Source organism: Puma concolor, chromosome C1 (genome assembly GCF_028749965.1).
Source record: "Puma concolor isolate L17-30 chromosome C1, mPumCon1.1.hap2, whole genome shotgun sequence".
In the NCBI taxonomy this organism is placed as follows: domain Eukaryota; kingdom Metazoa; phylum Chordata; class Mammalia; order Carnivora; family Felidae; genus Puma; species Puma concolor.
Window position 1 is genome coordinate 197,044,725 of NC_141674.1, and position 19,545 is coordinate 197,064,269.

The following is a 19,545-nucleotide window of genomic DNA, read 5'->3' on the forward strand; positions in this document are numbered from 1 at the left end:
ATATGAGAGACTCATCATGTTATAAATGGGTATTCAGTCTTATTAAGTCACAAGTAAGAGAGTATTTTCCCAACTTCCAGTTATGGCTTAAAGTTTAATGTGAGGCCTGGGGGCATTCAGAGGAGACCATGCCCTTAGTCCCCATCTTCACAACTAATCATAATAGTGCTAACATTTTAAAATACCAGTTTAAGAAGGCAGTGATGTATAAAATTGTGCCTTGTTTGGTTCCAGGGCTTCAAGGAAATATTAAGCAAAAATTAACTTGATCCCTCTGAAGCATTTGCGTGATTTTGACATCAGTGAACTGATTTTTTTGCTTTGTAGGGGGGAAAAGAGGGTTGTGTAGGGTAAAAAGAGTTTTCTTTTTTTATTTTATTTTTTTATTTTTTTTTTTTTCAACGTTTATTTATTTTTGGGACAGAGAGAGACAGAGCATGAACGGGGGAGGGGCAGAGAGAGAGGGAGACACAGAATCGGAAACAGGCTCCAGGCTCTGAGCCATCAGCCCAGAGCCCGACGCGGGGCTCGAACTCACGGACCGCGAGATCGTGACCTGGCTGAAGTCGGACGCTTAACCGACTGCGCCACCCAGGCGCCCCAAAAGAGTTTTCTTAATGGAATGAGGTTCTGCCCATTGAATTTTTATCTTTCAGTACATTCTGTTTTAAAGAAATCAGTGTTCCAGCAGCTACACGCGTTCTTGCAAAGAACTTTTTTCCTGCGTATAAGTGCACATGCTTGGGCTTTAGATATGTATCTCTTTTAATTACAAAGTTTAAAAAGCATATTTAAAGAAATGTTTGGTGTAAAATTATATTTAATAAAATATTTGTAGCTGTGGTAAAATCGATCGTCAGGAGGTGGACAAGAATCTCTTTCTGACCTACTTAAATGGGAGGCACAGAAGAGCTGCCATTACCAGCAGTTATTGGCTGGCCCATCGTTACTATCTGGGGGATTTTCTTTGAGAGTGATTTTTAAAAACGCATAGGCATAAATTTAAGTGAACAATATGACAGAATATACTAACTAGAGATTTCATAGCTATAAAACCCACTGGGTATCTTCTTTGATAGAATGGAATGAACTCTAACGTCAGCCTTTTACCCAAACTTCATAGCAACTGTGGATAAGTAATTAAGGTTCCATATTTTAGTATACATTGTACTTAAAAAAATCATTTTCTTTACTATGATTCAGCTTGGTCCGAATAATTTGTATAAACTCATTTGAATATATAAGTCAGAACTGACAAGGACCTAAAAAAGTACTGCTAATATATAAATGGGCATTAAGGCCAGTAAATACAAAGGGATGCATTTAGTTGAGGCACTTAATAAAGTTCTAAGAAAGGAATCCACAACTGTATTTTGATTTCTTAAGATTCTCATTTGTTCAGCCTAATGCTGTGTAGACTTTTCTCGCAGAAGAACGCTGGTAGCCAGCACCACTGCAGTTAATTTGCTTTATTCCTTCATGTATAAATGAGGAGGGTGGTCGATACCTGTCCCATTTATTTGAAGTAAAGGTCTTCTTTTTCTCTTTATCTCCCCACCCTGCCCGAGCTTCCTGCTATGAATAGGAAGATTTAATTGAAGATACCTTAACTCATTAATATTCACAATAGGTTGCAAGAGAAAGCTGGGGGAAAAGAGAACTATGGAGGAGAGATAAAAGTAACTCTGAGCCAGGAAACATTTTTTCTTATTTTTGGTAGTTTAACACATATTCTAAATAGTAAATCATTACTAGCAAGTATCAGCCACTTCTCAACATTTAGTAGAGTGTGTGTGTGTGTGTGTGTGTGTGTGTGTGTGTGTGTGTGTGTGTTGGAGGGGGAGGGCACACACATGCTAATTTGTTATATTGCAATCTTCCTAACTTCTTATTTCTCTTCTCTTTCCCACCCTACTCCTTTACACACATGGACCCTCTGTTTCTGCTCCTCCCAAAGTTAAATCCTATGGGTCGAATTACCTGGGGAATTTGAAATATTCATAACATCAATTGCGTATAACTAGAACTTAAGAGGAAAAGGAATCAAGATTTAGATTTTGTCAAAGGATTCTTGTCAACTTAACTGTTACATGCACTGGGTCTCTAACAAGAGGCTTTCCATAGGCCTAGATCCTAACATAAGAAAGGCATAATGCAGGCTTATATGACAACAAAATCATCTTTGATTTTCCTGCAGTATTTCCAGCCTCCTTTCATCCCATCAGGATTTATTTTTAGTTGCTATGAGTAGGCAATCTGTCTTGTTTTGAAGTTTTCTGGAACACCCTTTAACAATAAATGATTTACTCTAGAGTAGATCAAGAGCGCTCACTGTTTTTCCCCCTCTGATTGGGCTATTCAGTAATGTTTGTGGAGTGGCGAGCACCATCCTGACATCTGCACTTCAGCATTGCTCAGAAACACAAAGCAAGCATTTTATTTGAAAAAGACAACTCCAAGTGACATGAATAACCTTTTATCTTCAATACAGAATCATTAGGAACAACCATAGCGTTGTCGATGCAGACGTCCCCGTAGAGTCCGCAGGCACCACACAATATTAACTTGGCTTTCTGCTCTGCAGCCAGAAGTTGGAGTAATGTGAAAATGATAATTGGAGGAAATATATATATTTTTTTTCATTTTTAAAGGACTTTCCTTCTTATAAACATTTTCCAGGAAATAAATCAGTTTGTACTTTTCACCTTTAGTAACAAATGGTTTCTTACCCAGGTATTTTCAATCAGCTATTAAATCTGGGGCTACTCAGTTGCAAGCTGACAGACGTAATTTCTTTTTGTAGAGAGGCTGTTTTATGTGTCACAAGTGTTCAATACATGTTTGATAGAAGTTTATAATGTGGCTATGAAAGCCAACACCCTAGACCAGAAGGCAGAGTGGTTCCCCGGCTGGGAACTGCCAATACTGTCATGTTGGATATTTATCTTTTCCACTTGGGGGACAGCATTGAAACAGCTCCATAATGAGGTTCTGACTGGTGTCTGCAGGTCTTAGAGGACTTGCTGACTTATTTTACTTTAAAATAGAAAAGAAAAAAAAATTACATTCTGGTACTCCTTCCTCAACATTTTTCACTGTGACTTTGGCCAAGGTTAATGCATCTTCACCTCAAATTACAAAATGAGTGAAGGATGGTTCTCCTATTCCCTCTTCCCTCCTATTCCCTCCCTATTCCTACTCCTATTCCTAAACTCCAAGTGTATCAAAATCACCTGGAGGGTTTGATAACATGCAGATTACTGGGATTCACTCTGGGAGTTCCTGCTTGCATAGATCTGAGACAGGGCTCAAACTTTTATATTTTAAACAAATTCCTAGGTGATGCTGATTTCCCAGGGAACTGCATTTTGAGAACCGCTGTGCTTGTGAAATAATATTTTAGAAAATGGTTTCAATGTTATCACATGACCATATATTATTAGTGAGATTTTTCTAGGGGAAAACTTAAGAAATTGAGAATGGTTCATATTATTAAGGTATTCATATATTATGAATGTATTAGTTAATAAGTTGGACAAATTTATGTTGAAACTTCAAAAAAATTTTTTTAAATGTTTACTTATTTTTGACACAGAGAGAGAGCATGAGCAGGGGAGGGGCAGAGAGAGAGAGAGAGAATGAGAGAGAGAGAGAGGGAGAGAGAGAGAGAGGCACAGAATCTGAAATAGGCTCCAGGCTCTGAGCTGTCAGCACAGAACGTGATGCAGGGCTCGAACTCACGAACCACGAGATCATGACCTAAGCTGAAGTTGGACGCTTAACCAACTGAGCCACCCAGGCACCCCCTGTTGAATCTTCTAATGTGTTTTGGTGCTGACTTAAGTGTGTCTTGTGTTTAGCAGAAGATCACACTTCCAAATTAGAGAGATTTTTCCAAATTAGAGAGATTTGACAAAATTCAGAAGTTCATTTAGAATATTGCATGCATATTTACTGTGTTTCAAGGAACCTTAAAACTTGAAGAAAACCTAAAATGCCATCTAATTCAGTCCCTTACTTTCCAAGCAGAATCAAACTTGAAAAACGATTGTCCTATTCTTCTGTTTAACCTGTTCTTAAAGAGACTGCCACATACCTCATTAAATTGCGCTAAAGCCATTGAGTTACTCTCTGATTTTATACTTATTTAGTTTCTTTTATTTATGTCTAGCCATAAGCTTCTTGCATCTGAGGCCTATTTCTTCCTGTCTGGTCCCAAGCAGGAATGGAGAGCTACTATCCTGGGCATGGTTACAATTCATGTTCTAGAAGACTGTCATGAATAACCCCTGAGCCTGCTTTAGCCGAGATTCATCCAGTTGCATTTATCTTTTCTATTTGCCAATAGTTTCCTCTCATAAAACTGCAGTTCTGGGATCGAGAGGGCCAAAATCTTAAAGAATTTTATATTTGAACACAGTCTTTGGAGTCTTTTCCTAGGATTTAGATCTGTTCTCAGAAAGCCTCTGAAAGTAAATATTAGAAGGTTTTATGGGCTGAACATTATCAAAATTGTACAAGGATCTTGATATGTTTTGTTATTGCGATTCTTAGTTTCTCTGCGACTCTGAAATAAGATAATCTCCATGATATTTTTTAGCCATGACTAATATGGTTTCTAAATAGATTATAAAACATTTACTGAAGTAACCAAATTATTTCAACTGTTTACCAACTTTTTACAAGGAAAGACAGCCAAAGTGTTTTCATTTAAGGCAGAATAGATATGTTTTTAACTGTGTATGATTTTCATATTCCAGTTAGCTCACTTAGGCATTCAAGTTAATGAAGTCAAGGTAAGGGGTTGACTTTTGGGTAGGCCACTTAGCTTTTTTTTTCCTTTCACCCTGACCACTGTCTTGCAAATACTGGCTAGTGGTCACAGGAAGGAGGTAAGCCTAGGCAGGACCTGGAAACTAGATGGGTCCAGCTGAGACTCTAGGAAGTTCACAGCAATGGACTCTAAGAAAATATGTGAAGAGTGAGAGAACATCAGGGAAGCCTGTCTGGAGGTAAAATATATGGGAGGAGGAAGTTGGCTTGTATTTGAAGTGTGACAACCAGTGGAGGAAGCCAGGCTTGGAAACTAGGGTGCAGGGACAGAAATCTAGTCTCTGACAGGTTGAAAAAATAAATATTTTAATAATAATAATAATTAATACTTAATGAGAACTATTAATGGACAGGTAACTGTGTTAAGCTACTGCACTAACATTTAAGTAATGTTTACTTATAAATTAACTCATCAAATACAATGCCCCTGTGACACAGATAATTACTATTCCCATTTAACAGATGAGGAAAGTATATCAGAGAGGTTAAGTAAGTTGCTCAAGGTCACACAGTTTGTTGTAGAGCCCCAAGAAATAGATACACTACTACCTCACTGCTGTTTTAAAAATGAAGAAATTGAGATTCAAGACATTAACTTTTCTAAGAACGCACTAAAAATGAATGGTAAAGCCAGGATCTGAAATGCAGCCTAGTGTCTCCAGAGCCCATTTGTTTAACTCTTTACCTTAGAATTAATGCAAAACTGAGTTCCAAATGGTTGACCTATTGCAGGGAGGTATGCACAAGCTGCTAGGACAGAGCCTAGTTACCTAAGAGCAGGACTGAGTTCGAATTCAGCAATTAGAACAGGCTGAGCAGGCAGAAGAGTCAGCAATGCTGACCTAGTATTGATCGCCTAACCCAGCTGTCCTTAAATTCTCCCTGACCAGAGGAAGCATCTGTGTAGGGCTGGGGCGGATCTTAATATGCAGACAGAGACTAAGTGGACTAAGTAGAGAGTGGAAGAATTTGAGGGCAAGGTGAAAAGTAAGACTGTAGAGAGCAAGACAACGTGGGTGTAATCTCATTTATATGGGGAAATGAGAACTCATACTCACTATAGGAGAGCTAAAGGATCAAACTTGTCACTTTTGAATATCAAGCACCTGACAACATAGGGACTTGCCTTTTACAGTGTCCCGCCCGAGAGAATACCATACATATGACTCAGTAAAGAGCAATATATCCAGAAAGTGAATTTTGTTAATTTCTTTTAATTGCAGCAATCATTCCGTCCCAAATTCCTTGGTGTGGCTGAACAATTGCACAATGAAGGCTTCAAGGTATGTGATATTAAGTTTTTCAAGTTGTTTTCTGTAAGCATTGAAATCTATTCACAAAAGCGAATTATTAATGAATCATAGGGAATGAAATAGCTCAAAACATATTCTTTCAACTTGAGATGTATAACTAACTTGACAGTTTCAAAACTTCAATAGAATAAAATAATTAGAAAGCCTAGTTTTAAGTTCTCACAAAATCACCATAAATTCCGTAGAAGTTGCCAGCTAAAAGCTTAGAACATTTAGTTTGCACAGAATTGGGACAAAGTTTCAGTGCATTTCCAATGCATTGTTCCTTTTTCCATTTCTTGTTTCCATATGAAGTCGTATGGAAACGACTGCAGCAGTTGAAGCCAAAACTCCTCTGCCACAAATGTCTCACACAAAGCCTGGTTCAGTAAAATAAAACAATTCCCAAGGCTCAGAGTGGGCCTATGGTCATGGAGCTTTGTTGATCTGATAACAATGAATCCTCAGCCATGAATAATTCTTCATTTTTCTCCTCTACAAAAGCAGTTACAATTGAGGTTATTAAATTTTTCCTTAGTGCAAATATTTTTAAAATATTTAAAGTGCCCATGACTCTGGACAGTGAGTCCAAATCTCTATTCATGGGATTATTGCTTCTCATATACACCACTTTCTTCTACCTTATGTTTTAAATGACATGTGTGTCCCAGTAGGCTTCTTTGCTCCATGAAAGCCTCCCCTGTGATACACTAGCTGACTTTTCCATTTTAAATGCAGCTCTTTGCCACGGAAGCGACGTCGGACTGGCTCAATGCCAACAATGTCCCTGCCACCCCAGTGGCATGGCCGTCTCAGGAAGGACAGAATCCCAGCCTCTCTTCCATCAGAAAGTAAGAACTGGGCAGAGATTTCTGAGATTACAAAATGGATATAGGATTAACTTTGGGAACTAGTATGATGTGAATATTTTACCCTATCCTATTGCAAGTCTTCTAAAAGTCCTCTTAGCCAGTTTCAGATGAATAAATCTGTGGACTATAGGAAAGTTTCATTCTCATGAACTTGGCTGTTACTGTAACACATGATGCCATATGTGTGCATGGTGATACACAGCATCTTTCAAAATATTTTCTAGTAAAGATGCTTTCGTTGATGGATACCAGGAATTCAGTAATGAGAATCACAGACATGAAGAATGTAATGAAGCACCTTATGTCTTACATTGAATTGTATCGTAGATAGATGTGAATATCAAGTGTAAGATTGACCAGCTGCATTTCACTGAGTTTGTGCATCAATAAATTAGTCAATTTATTGAGCACTTGCTGTATGCAGGAGACTACGGTGAGTGCTAGAAAAACACCATCCTTTGAATTACCTAACTTACTATTTTTTCATCAGGTTGGTTATTATGCCTTAGGCTATGTCATCATTAGGTGTTGTAAGACTTATTATTTTAGTGCACTATGTGAGCCTTCAGGAACACCATTACATCAACACTTATAGACGTATATGGCATGGGAACCTAAGAGATAATTCTCAGCTGTTCCAGGATATTACAGTCTTTTGAATGGCTACCATTTATTGGGGCTCTTAAGAAGGCATACCATTTGCTAGGGCTCTTAAGAAGGCAACCTACAAATTATTATCAAATTAGTAAAAGAAGGGCAAATTGTTCAGACCTTAGTAGACTTCCAATGATGCTATAAGCACTTGGTTAGGACTTTGTAAAACAATTAGCACTTCTTCATGCTTTTGACATTTAAATGTCTCCTGGTATGTGTAGCAACCCAGCAACAGAATGTCAAATGGGTTAATTCAAACTCAGGTGACCTGTGTTCTCATACCATTAGCTGAGAGACACTGGGAAGCAGGCAGTGAAGTGGTGGTCTGGGGGGCGTGGAACAGACTTCAGTGCTGGAGAAATCACCTCCTTGTAAAATAAGTAAATATCTATCAAATTACTAACTCTTCTGGGGTGCCTGGGTGACTCAGTCGGTTAAGCTTCCGACTTCGGCTCAGGTCATGATCTCTTGGTACGTGAGTTCGAGCCCAGCATCGGGCTCAGTATCTCCCTCTCTCTCTGCCCCTCCCCTGCTCGCATTCTCTCTCTCTCTCTCCAAAATGAATAAACATTAAAATCTTTTTTTAATTACCAATTCTTCTACGGATAGATAGCATTTTAAAAAGAAAAGCCTTTCCATTTAATTAGTTAGATTTTCACTAGAATTCTTTCAAGAACACAAAATATTGTAACTCCAAAATGAGTGTAATTTGAGCATCCGTTAGTGATGGAGAAGGGCAGGTGGCCATCAACTCAGTACGGCATTGACTTGAATGGCATCAGAGAACGATGACGTTAGTATTTTCAAAACTAATTATAAAATGTACATGGTCACCTGCAAACTTTTGTTTTTTGGATTATTCTTCCAGACTGATTAGAGATGGCAGCATTGACCTGGTGATTAACCTCCCCAATAATAACACTAAGTTTGTCCATGATAATTATGTGATTCGGAGGACAGCTGTTGACAGTGGTATTGCTCTCCTCACTAATTTCCAGGTATGTTCTGTTTTTTCTCAAATAGAGCTATATGCAGGTTTTTATATCTGTGTCTTCCTGAAGCTGCTCATCAGTATCGGCACATCCCCCTTCTCCCTTTCTCGTAGCATTTAGAATGGAGTAGAATTTTTAAATAGAATCTAAAATAACGGTGCTACGATGGTGGGTCATGGCCTAACTGAGACAGTTGGTGATAAAGCAATTGAGATAATCAAAAGCCACAGATAGCCGTGCTCTCCCATTAGCCATATGATTATTTTTAAAATAGAAAGTGTGGTGTGGCATGGAATAAAGATACAAACTTTTATTGAATTGTTTCTAAATGAAAGCCACCACATAAGAGCAAGATGTTAATGATAATTGAGGATCCACATATAGTGCAAACACTAGTCCAATTCACTGAAAATGATCACATGAGGTATATTTAGTTCCACTTGGATATGTCCCACCAAATGTGTCACCTACTTCAAGACTCATTAACTTTCTACCCATCATATTTTTTCCCCCTGAGTCAGTTTAACGCGCCGGGGAGTTGAGTGGCGGGGTAGGTATATTCAGGGTAAGGTCTGAGATACAGGAGAAAGTCCCAAATAGATTAAAAATTTTTGTGTCCTTCATCATATGTCCCTTTGGAAATTAGGAGCAGAAACTGACCTTTCACTCGTGCTTCATTAAATGTTCATTTTCATGTCATGTGGGTCTCTAAGCTTCCTACCCTTGTTTTCAGGTGACCAAACTTTTTGCTGAAGCTGTGCAGAAATCTCGCAACGTGGACTCCAAGAGTCTTTTCCACTACAGGCAGTACAGTGCTGGGAAAATGGTGTAGAGAAATAGACACCCAGCTCCCTCTGAAATCAACCCAAGCCACACTGTATCTAAAGGAACTGATTCCCAACTGTCTTCCACAGAGACAATACTGATACTAAACTATTTGAGTTCACTTGGTTATGCCTTAATGTTCTTTTCTTTCACGATTAAATTGTTGTCAGTCACTTTTTACAAACCTTACTTAAACTCCTTCCTAAAGAACTTGTTCTTCATGAGAATTCATCTATTTTCTAATGCCTTACTTTTGGTGGGCTACACTTAACCTATGTGCTTATTTGCAGCTAACATTTTATGGTGCTGATTAACAATGATCAAGGTAGAAAAAGTTGCTGCTCTATCTTCTGAACTATTACTATACGCACTTTCAAGACTCTATTGTCATTGCTTCTAAATAGCATCTGCCACCCTCAGGACATTTTTAACAAGGCAGAATACTATAACAATTTCTGAACATGAAATATGGATTTAATGTACGAATCCCTTCATCCTGATGTTTGTGTAATGTACCTTTTTGAAAATTATTCTCAATTATCTGGCTCATCCAGGAACATCATTATCCCTTTTTACAGTACTGAATTTGAGAAGTGACAGAGGTCTTTAAAGTATGGATTTCCTTAAAAGACACTGGTTTACAGTTTTGTGTTTTGGAGTATGTCAGCATATGGAGTATCTCAGCAGATACAGCTGAGGTGGTTTTTGTTCTTGTCTTCCTTTGGATTTTAACCTGAGCCAAGTGAAATCTTCAGATTGATGCCATGTCTCCCCACCTCCTCTCCCCTGCCAACTTTGGAATAACTTGGAAGTTCCATTCAGTTCCATTCAGTTCCATTCAGTTCCATTCAGATTATGGTCATTTCCATTAGGTCAGTTCCATTCAGATTATGGATTTCTGTTGATCTACTGAACCCTAGACTGCGCTATGAATTCCACACATTTCAAGCATAAGATCCCCATTCCTTCTGCATACAAGAAAAATCCTGCCTGCAGGGCAACCTATGTCACTTTTAAACTTTTTTTGTGTTATTACAAGTGCTCTAATTGTAAACTTTTAAATAAAATGCTATTAAGAGGCAATACAGTTGTATTCTTGCATTTATTTTATTTTATTTTTTTAACATTGATATACAAAGTCAGTTCACTTCTCTGATGAAACAGGGTTTGGGGCCAGGATTATGTCACTTTCTTTTTTTCTATACAAAGCCATGTAAGATATGAATGAGCAAATTAAAATAAAAAATAATGACACCCAAACTGTTTCATTTTTTGTTCCCCACCTTATTTATAAGTATCATTAAAATTTTTCTTATGTTATTATGTGGTTATATGTTATCTTTGATCTGGATCCTTTCAAATATCTACAAACACACACACACTATATATATATACTATATACTATATAATATATATATACTATATATATACTATATATATACTATATAATATATATATACTATATATATATAGTATATATATAGTGTGTGTGTGTATATATATATATATATATATATATGTAATAAACATTTAAACAAATGCCTTGCAAAACACAGAGAGAAATACTTGAACCCCAACAGAGAGGCTGCTCCATATTGCCTGCCGGAGATAGTGCTAAGGGCCACAGTGAAGCCATACCTCAGAAATACCGCCTAAAATGAGGCTTTGTGAAGGTCCTAAGACAATGATGACATAATAGCTTCTATCCCTTAAGTCTCACCCTATAGTCAAGGAATCACCACTTGATGTAGATCTACATGAGGGCTTTTCAAATTCATTTTCTCCTTCTTTCCTCCTTGTTACCACTGTGGTTGAGACTTTCCTTACTTCTTCCTTCTGATACTGAAATAATGTACTCCCTGAGCATCCCTTCATTCATTTGCCTGAAAATACTTAGTGAGTGTCTCCAAGGGTTGGTGTAGGATATACCATTATCCCTCCTCCTGTCATTCTAGTACTTCTCTGATACTATACCACTTATCACACCACCATAATAACTAGCATCATGGGGTATATGCTATTCCTCAGTCAGTTCTAAGCACTTAACATGATTTAACCCATTTAATCTTCAAAATATCCCTATGAGTGGGTGCCGTCATCTCCACATTACAAATAAATGGAGACAAACAAAAGTTAAGTAACATTCCCAAGGTCACACAAAATGCAGTCTCGCTTTTATTTCTTATAATGGAGACAAACATGTAAAAATAATACATTTCTCACACTGAAGACAGACTTAACTTGCCTGCAGAGATCAGGGAAAGGCTTTTCTGGGGAGATGGCCTCCTGTTGTCTTGAACAGTGTGTCATAGTTCCCCAGGGAGACTGAAGGATGAGGGCAACCACTAGAGGAAATTACAAGTAATTTGGTATGACTGGAGCTCAGGGTATGTGTGGAGAAAGAGAGCAAGGGGCAAAAGCTGAGGTTGGACTCTTGGTTATGCATGTTTAAGCCACATGTAAGTTTAAAAAAAAATTAATGTTTATTTTTGAGAGAGAGAGAGAGACAGAGTGCAAGTGGGGGAGGGGCAGAAAGAGAGGGAGACACAGAATCCAAAGCAAGCTCCAGGCTCTGAGCTGTCAGCACAGAGTGTGACACAGGGCTTGAGCTCACGAACTGTGAGATCATGACCTGAGCCGAAGTGGGATGCTTAACTGAATGAGCCATCCAGGCACCCCCACATGTAAAGTTTAAAAATATTGCTTGTAAGTAATTTTGGACCTAAAAAATTGTAAAAACAGGGGCACCTGGGTGGTTTGTTTAGTCGGTTGAGTCTGACTCGATTTCAGCTCTGGTCATGAATCCAGGGTCATGGGATTGAGACCCTCACCTGGTTCTGCCCTGAAGATGGAGACTGCTTAAGATTCTCTCTCTCTCTGTCTCTCTCTCTCTCTCTCTCCCTCTGCCCCTCTCCTCTTGTAAGTGCTTGCTCTCTCTAAAAAAAAAAAAAAATTGCAAAAATAATTGTACACTCTACCCAGATATACCTATTGGTAATATTTTACCTCATTTACTTTTCTTCTGTTTTTTTTTTTTTTTTTAGGTAAGCTCTATACCTAACATGGGTCCTGAACTCATGACCCTGGGGTTAAGAGTTACAAGCTATATTAACTGAGCCAGGCAGGCATCCCTATTATTACTTTACCATCTGTCTATTATCTATCTATCTATCTATCTATCAGCTATCTATCATCTATCTACATATCAATCATCATCAGTCTCTATCTAACACGCACACAGAAGAAGAGAAAAAGTACACTTCAACCAAAAGTAATCAGGTTGCTAGAGACCAGTTTAGAAATGTAACTCATATTTTGTTGAAATTACTAAACATTTGAAGTAATAGTTAAGATTTGTACTGTGGGACTTTAATAAATGTTCTTACTTTTTATATTAATTTGAACAGGCTATTTGTAAAATACAGTAAGATGAGAAGAGTAATAATAATGAATCAAACGGCATTGTTCCTAAATAAAGCCCATATTTTTGTTGGTGAAATAAAGGGTCTTTGGAAAACAGAAGACAAGATATGTATTCTCTCCCTTGTGCTGATATGAAATTACATTAGTTTTTGTTTTGTTAACTTTATGTTTTCTAATGTTTCGCACTTAAGATTTGAGTACACGTAAACCATGCAAAATTGAGAGCTTTAGTCGGAAGAGGGAAATGCAAGAAAACGGAAGCAGATTTGTGTTGATTTGGCAAGGTTTTGTCCTTTTGGAACATTTTTATTCTTTCATATAAACAGGTTAACACAATTTTTAAAAGTCTGAATCTGTTATACATCACAAGTGCAGACAACATAGGAGCTATGTCTGTGGAGCTGAATAGAAAATCGAAGTAGCTTTTCCCATACGGAGAATTTAATAGCGGGCAAGGGGGACCAGCTGTACTGGGTGGGGAGAAAGGAGCTCAGCAAGCTTGTGGAATGAAGAAGAGGAATAAAGAATGATTCGTTTATAGATTTAGGATTTTATGGCTTTGGAAAGGTAAGTAGAATATTTTAACTGTACTTCTGTCCAACTTTCCTCTTAAACAGCATTCCTCCTGGAAACTTTTAAAAACAGCTACACCATTCATTTATCTCAACAGCTGGAGGTACTTGAACTTCAGCTTCTACAGTGTCCACAGCCTCTTGAACAATGAAAGTGGAAATTATCAGAGAAACAAACCATGGCTGAATGCAGTGAAGTGCTCTGTAATTACACACCAGTATTACTACATGACTGCTGGTGCCCGCCTCCCCTCCCCCCCCCGCAGGCACAGGTGCCATAAATGCTCACACACACCCAATCAAATCTACAAAGACCTTTCATTACGTATCATTTGAGACGCTCTTAGCTTGAAAAAGACTAGCTCAACTTTCCCTTCTTTCTCTTACTGTTTTTTTCCCTTTGTTCTTATACATAAAAATTCCATTTTCCTAATGAATATTACTGTGTTATTTTATGAGAAGTTGGTGCAGTTGGTGAGAGTGGAGGTAATGTGGCAGGGGGGAAGAATGTCTATCCTCCTCCCAAGTGGCTCCCAGGGCTCTGTGAAAAATTGGTAATAATCGTCCCCACTTCTCTTGTGCATAATGTAGGGTACAAGGGTTCCAGAAAGAGTTTAAGTACCTACAGCTGTTGTGATCAATGCAGTAATGAGGAAAAAAAAAACCTCAGCAAGTCAAAATTAGCACCATTTGTGCATGCTTCTTGTGGCTTAAAGATCATTTTTTGAGTCTTCACAACTTTCATTTTATAAAGGACTTGTAGCCACAAAGAAAACTATTGATTGTTGATCAAAAAAAAAAAAAAAAATAGGCTTTTCTAGTAGTATTAAAGGTCCACTTTCTCTCTTCTGAAACTACCAGCCTAGCTAATTACTTCTCTAAGGTGTTCCCTAGAAGAATCACACGAACCACAGAGAAGTGCTTTTGTTCATCACAGGAAGCAACATCAGGAGTCTCACAAAAAAGTCAAAGATGCTGTGTCTCCAAATGACAATTTCCCACACAAGTGTGATGCTGTTGGCAGCCATAATGAAGTCAGACATGATATCAACATGCAGAAAGGGGAGAGAATCCAACAAGCTCAAAACATATTAAAGAAGAGAAATAACTTGAAAAATGTATGTATTTTATGAATAAAAAGATTCATTCTAATGGCCAGTGTCTAGATAACTATATTTTCCTTTCTGAAATTTAAGGGCATTTGGTAATCTCTTTCATAGTCTCTTTTCTACCTCCCTTTGCAAGATCCTAAAGAGTGAAATATGGCAGGACTTTGAGGTCTTTAGCATAACAGAAATATTCTGGTAAGTGTTTTCCATAACTCTTTACAAATTTCTACATAGAAAAACTGCAAATGCAATTTATATGAAATGATTTAAATTGTAACATTTATTTTAATCTCTCCATTCAAGACGATTTATATATGGATCCTTTTTTAAAAAATGTTTTCTAATTACACTGAGGACATAATGTCATATTATTTGACAGGTTTGATATACTTTCTTTCTGACTCAGGAAGCTTCAGGGGGAAAATGGTGGTATTGTAGTTAAAATATGAAGGAGTGGGAGTTTTTAGAGATTTTTGAAACCATGAGGCATAAGTATTTGATGTAAATTAGGCTCATACTTTATTTATTGTATCAGAATAAAACAAAGCAATAATGAATTGACCCTCTCCAACACTGTAGGCCTCCAGTACAAAAAAATCACCTAAATGCATCATTAGCTGCCTTGGTGTACTGTGTGAGGTCCTGTTTGCTTCCGAAGTAACTTGCTAACTCTGGTGCCTGGTTCTATGGAAATTTGTGGATCTGAATTTCCCAAGGACTTTTGAATGCCAACAGATGGTACTTTGTAGACTGAGCCATCAGGGAATGGTCTCTGGCTTACTCTCTTTGAGGTTTGCCATGCTAATCTCCTTGGAAGGCTGGTTTTAAACAGATATTCTCAAAGGACATAAGCCACACAAGTTTTTTGGTTACATACAGTAACTAAAGGTCCATATGTACTAATATCTGTATGAAGGGGTTGGCTTTAATCAGTGATGGTTTTCTTTGATCCACTGAAGTTACTCTACTATAAGTAATTCAAGATCATCTCAGCATCCATTTTCTTTAACCTCAACATAGAGCTGAGGGTGAATCATGTGTCTCTTGTTCTACGGAAGGTAGAGTCTAAAGAAAGTAGAGACATATTGTCTTACTGACTTAAATTTCTGTAATCTGAATGATAGTAGATGTTCAAAATTATTGAATCCACAATATTTTGATCCTACAAAATAATTATGGTAAGATTTTTGATCAAAATGGTTGTGGTCCTGTCTTCTCTTAATTTAGTTAGGGGTTTCTACTTCCTTTCCTGGCTGCAGGGACCTTGTCCAGTATCCGTTGGCCTCTAGTCTTAACTATGCTTTTCATGGATTCCGGAGTCTGGAGCAGTTTGTAAAGGAAACACTGATCAATTTCCAAAATCTTCAATTTACTTTCTCTTCAAAACTATCGCAGATCGATATAATTATCTTCAATCTTACTTATTATGTCAGTAATCTTATGAAAGTTTGTATCTACATGCCCATGATAATAAATAAAGATTTATTTATTGAGTTCCAGAAGTTCTATTTTATCTGTGCCTTCATTTATTCTTTCTCCATGGTATTTTGTTCATGTTCACTTACCATTCCTTTTACTTCTTTTTAATTTCCTATTATAGAATATTTCATACAGAATATTCATGCAAATCTATTTTTTTTTTTGGTGGAAAACAGATGATTTAATTTAGGACTATATATTTGCTTGTACATAATATATTTGTATCACAAATATTTTTCAGTAGCTATGTTAAATAAAATAAGAAAGTTTTGGACTTGTGAAGTTTATGGTTTAGTGATAAATGCAGAGAGTTTCGAAAAACCTATTGTAAGAGAGCCTGATTAATGCTGTAGTAAGGGAAATTTAGGGGCCATATGAACACATGCCTGGGGAAGGGAAGACTTCTGCAAGGAAGTAACATTTAATCTGAAACCAGAGGGATAAGTAAGAATTTTCTAGGTGAAGAAGTGTGGTGCATTCTACAGTGCATACACTCAGTGGAAACAATGTGCATGAAGACCCTGAGGCAAGGAAAACATACTGTGTTTGGAGAATTGAAGGAAGCTGTGTCTGACTTGAGCTGTGAGTCTAGGGTTGATGGTGAGTCTAGGGAAATAGCACAGACTAAACCATAAGAACCCTGTAAGCCATGTTAAGGAATTTAAACACTTAACTGAGGATAATAGGAAACTGTGGGAGTGTTTTAAGTTAGAAGGTGGCATACTTACTTTTGCATTATTGGAAAACTCATGTCGACTGCACAATAAAGAATGGATTGAATGGACCAGGATTGGAGGCAGGCTATCGTGGTGATCTGAAAGAGGTTGGAGATGGCAAGGTAGGAAGAGAAGGAGGGAGAGAGAGGGAAGGAAGGAGAGAGGGAGGGAGAGAGAGAAAGAGAAAATATCACTTGGACTAGAGTAAGAAAGAGAAGCCAATTTGAGGAATAATGTGTTTGGAAGGAAAAACTGTGATGATGTGCTTAGATGAGTGAGAAGGGTACTCACATTCAGAGCTCCATGTTCTTCCCAAGGCAAAGAGGTGAGAGGTCATGTGATGTTTTTGGTGCTAGCGAGCCCATGAGTTAGAGCACATTTACAGTTGAAAATATTAACTTCTGTTTTAGGCATTTGAGTTTCAACTGTCTGTGAGAAACAAAATTGAAATGGTATACAGTTAGTGGCTAAAAGCCAGACTCCGGAGTGAGTCTTTTTGGGTTTGAATCCAGGCTCTGACACTGAATAGCTATGTGATTTTGAGCCGGTAATTTAAATTTTCCATACCTCGGTTTCCTCAGTAAAATGGGAAAAATGATATTTACCCATAGGGTTATTGTTGGGTAGATTTGAGAAAATAGAAATTAGGTACTTCAAAAGTGCTGGGTACAGAGTAAGTGCGATGGTAAGTGTTAGCCATTATTATTGTTGTTATTGTTATGGAACATCCAAATGGGCATGTCTACTAGGCAGTTGTATATTCAGTTTTAAAGATTGGTAAAGGGGGGAAGTTCCTGGGTGGCTCAGTCGGTTGAGTGTCGCACTATATATATATATATATATATATATATATATATACACACACAAAATAAAAAATAAAGATTGGAAAGAGATCAGTCATGAGTAAGTTCATATCTTATTAAATATCTATTATATATCTGGGGGAAAAGAAAAGTTCCCTAAAAAGAGACATTCTAGTAGTTATTACTGACCTCTTTGCAATGTAAGAGTGAAATTCACGTAATGTTAAAATGTTTAGGAATCCCTGAATAAAAACGTATTCTAGGAAGATAAAATTGCCAATTGTTATATTTCTTGGTTGTTACATAAGAAAACATATTTCAGTGCCATATTGTCCTACATGGACTAACATAAAAAGTTTTAATATTCTGCAAGATCAGATTAACCCAATTTAAAATAACTTTGATTTATCCATCAGAAATAATATAATTTTATTGAACAAAATCGTACAATTATAAAGAGTAATTTAACTTCACACATTTGGATTTTGAATGGCATCAGTGATAGTTTGGCAGACAATTTCTCCGTAAGATGGGGTTGGACATTATGCCTCTTCACACTATGACAATGCTATGACTTTCTGTGGTTACTTTGACTTGAAAATTTTGATTATGGTAGAGATAGTCCTGAATGATCCCAGATGAAAGTAGACTTTTATGGGAAGGAGCGATGGCATGTTGTAGTTGGTAATTAAATGTTTATTGGCATGAGTTGACTGGCAGGGCCACTACTGTTTTAGGCTGGAGGATAATAGTAATATACACTAATGGTGAATGCATTCTGAGCACTTACCCCTTATCCTGTGCTATGCTAGCACTTAAATAATGTTATCTTATTATAATGCTCATGGCATTCCTAATTACAGTTGTGAAGAGAGGTAAAGTGACTGCTCAAGGTCACATACAAGTGAAGGGAAGAAGTATAGAGGAGCAGTAGGTCTGAGTAGGAGACGGAGCTGCAGGGGAGAGAATAAATAAGCGGAGGGGAGATCAAAGGAGTTAAGACAGGAGGGCAGGAGGGATGAAAAACCAGGTGGAAGAATTGGATGTTGTCTGAATACCTATTTGGTCACATGAACTGATTTTTGAGCCCTTGTAAACATGTTCATACCACGATATAAAGTCAACTCTGTGGGAGCTGGTGCCTTTCAGTAGATCCAGAAGATAAAGAAGTCTGCCAGGAGAGCAGCCAACTTGCATGGACTCATTCCTGAATATCTTGGGAGTGTACTCTGAGGAGCCAGTTACAGGGGAGAGTCAGAGGTCGTTGCTTATTTTAGCTGGATACCAACATGGAAGTGAAATCTGCTTATAAATGTGAAATGGATTCTTTAGGCTGGGGGTTTTAGGATTATGCAATGATAGCATCAGACTGTCAGGCTTGATTCCTTTGTGGCAGAGCCATATATCATACTCTTGTGGTTATCCATTGCTGAATAACAAACCGCCTTAAACATAGTGGCTTTAAATACTATTTTATTGTATCTCATAATTATCCAGGTTAGAAATTTGGACCAAACTTGGCTGTATTATTCTTTTGCTTTTGTGGCATTGATGAGGTCATTTTGCATACTTAGCTAGTAGTTGGGTGGGTTTCGAAGGTCCAAGATGGCTTCACTCACGTGTATAGTGCCTTGAGAAGGATGACTGGAAGCATAGACCTAGCAGAGACTGCTGATCAGAGTGCCTACATTTGATGTCTCCAGTGTGGTGATCTCAGGGCAGTTGAACTTGTTACATGGCAGATGGCTTCCCCCAGAGTAAGGATTTTGAAAGACCTATGTAGAAGCTGCAACTCTTTGTATGACCTGTCTTGGGAATTCCCAGAATGTCACTTCTGCTGCATTGAAATTGGTCAAATACATTGCTAAGACCAGCTCAGATTCCAGGATGTGGAACTAAATTCCATTCTCCACCAAAGGAGTAGCAAAGAATTTACAGCCATATTTAATTAAGCATGTACCCCTAATTCAAATTA

The 19,545-nt window shown here is 37.7% G+C and overlaps 1 protein-coding gene across 1 annotated transcript in view; it reads left to right on the forward strand.

Annotated features, from left to right (window-relative positions):
- CPS1 (carbamoyl-phosphate synthase 1) overlaps positions 1-10,551 on the forward strand; it is a 128,545-nt gene extending 117,994 nt beyond the window's left edge. The window contains exons 35-38 of the mRNA XM_086719534.1: positions 6,057-6,116; positions 6,864-6,976; positions 8,520-8,649; positions 9,377-10,551. Coding sequence (XP_086575660.1) covers positions 6,057-6,116; positions 6,864-6,976; positions 8,520-8,649; positions 9,377-9,475 — 402 coding nt within the window. The 3' untranslated portion in view covers positions 9,476-10,551. The remainder of the gene's footprint in view (positions 1-6,056; positions 6,117-6,863; positions 6,977-8,519; positions 8,650-9,376) is intronic.
- The last annotated feature ends 8,994 nt before the right edge of the window (positions 10,552-19,545 follow it).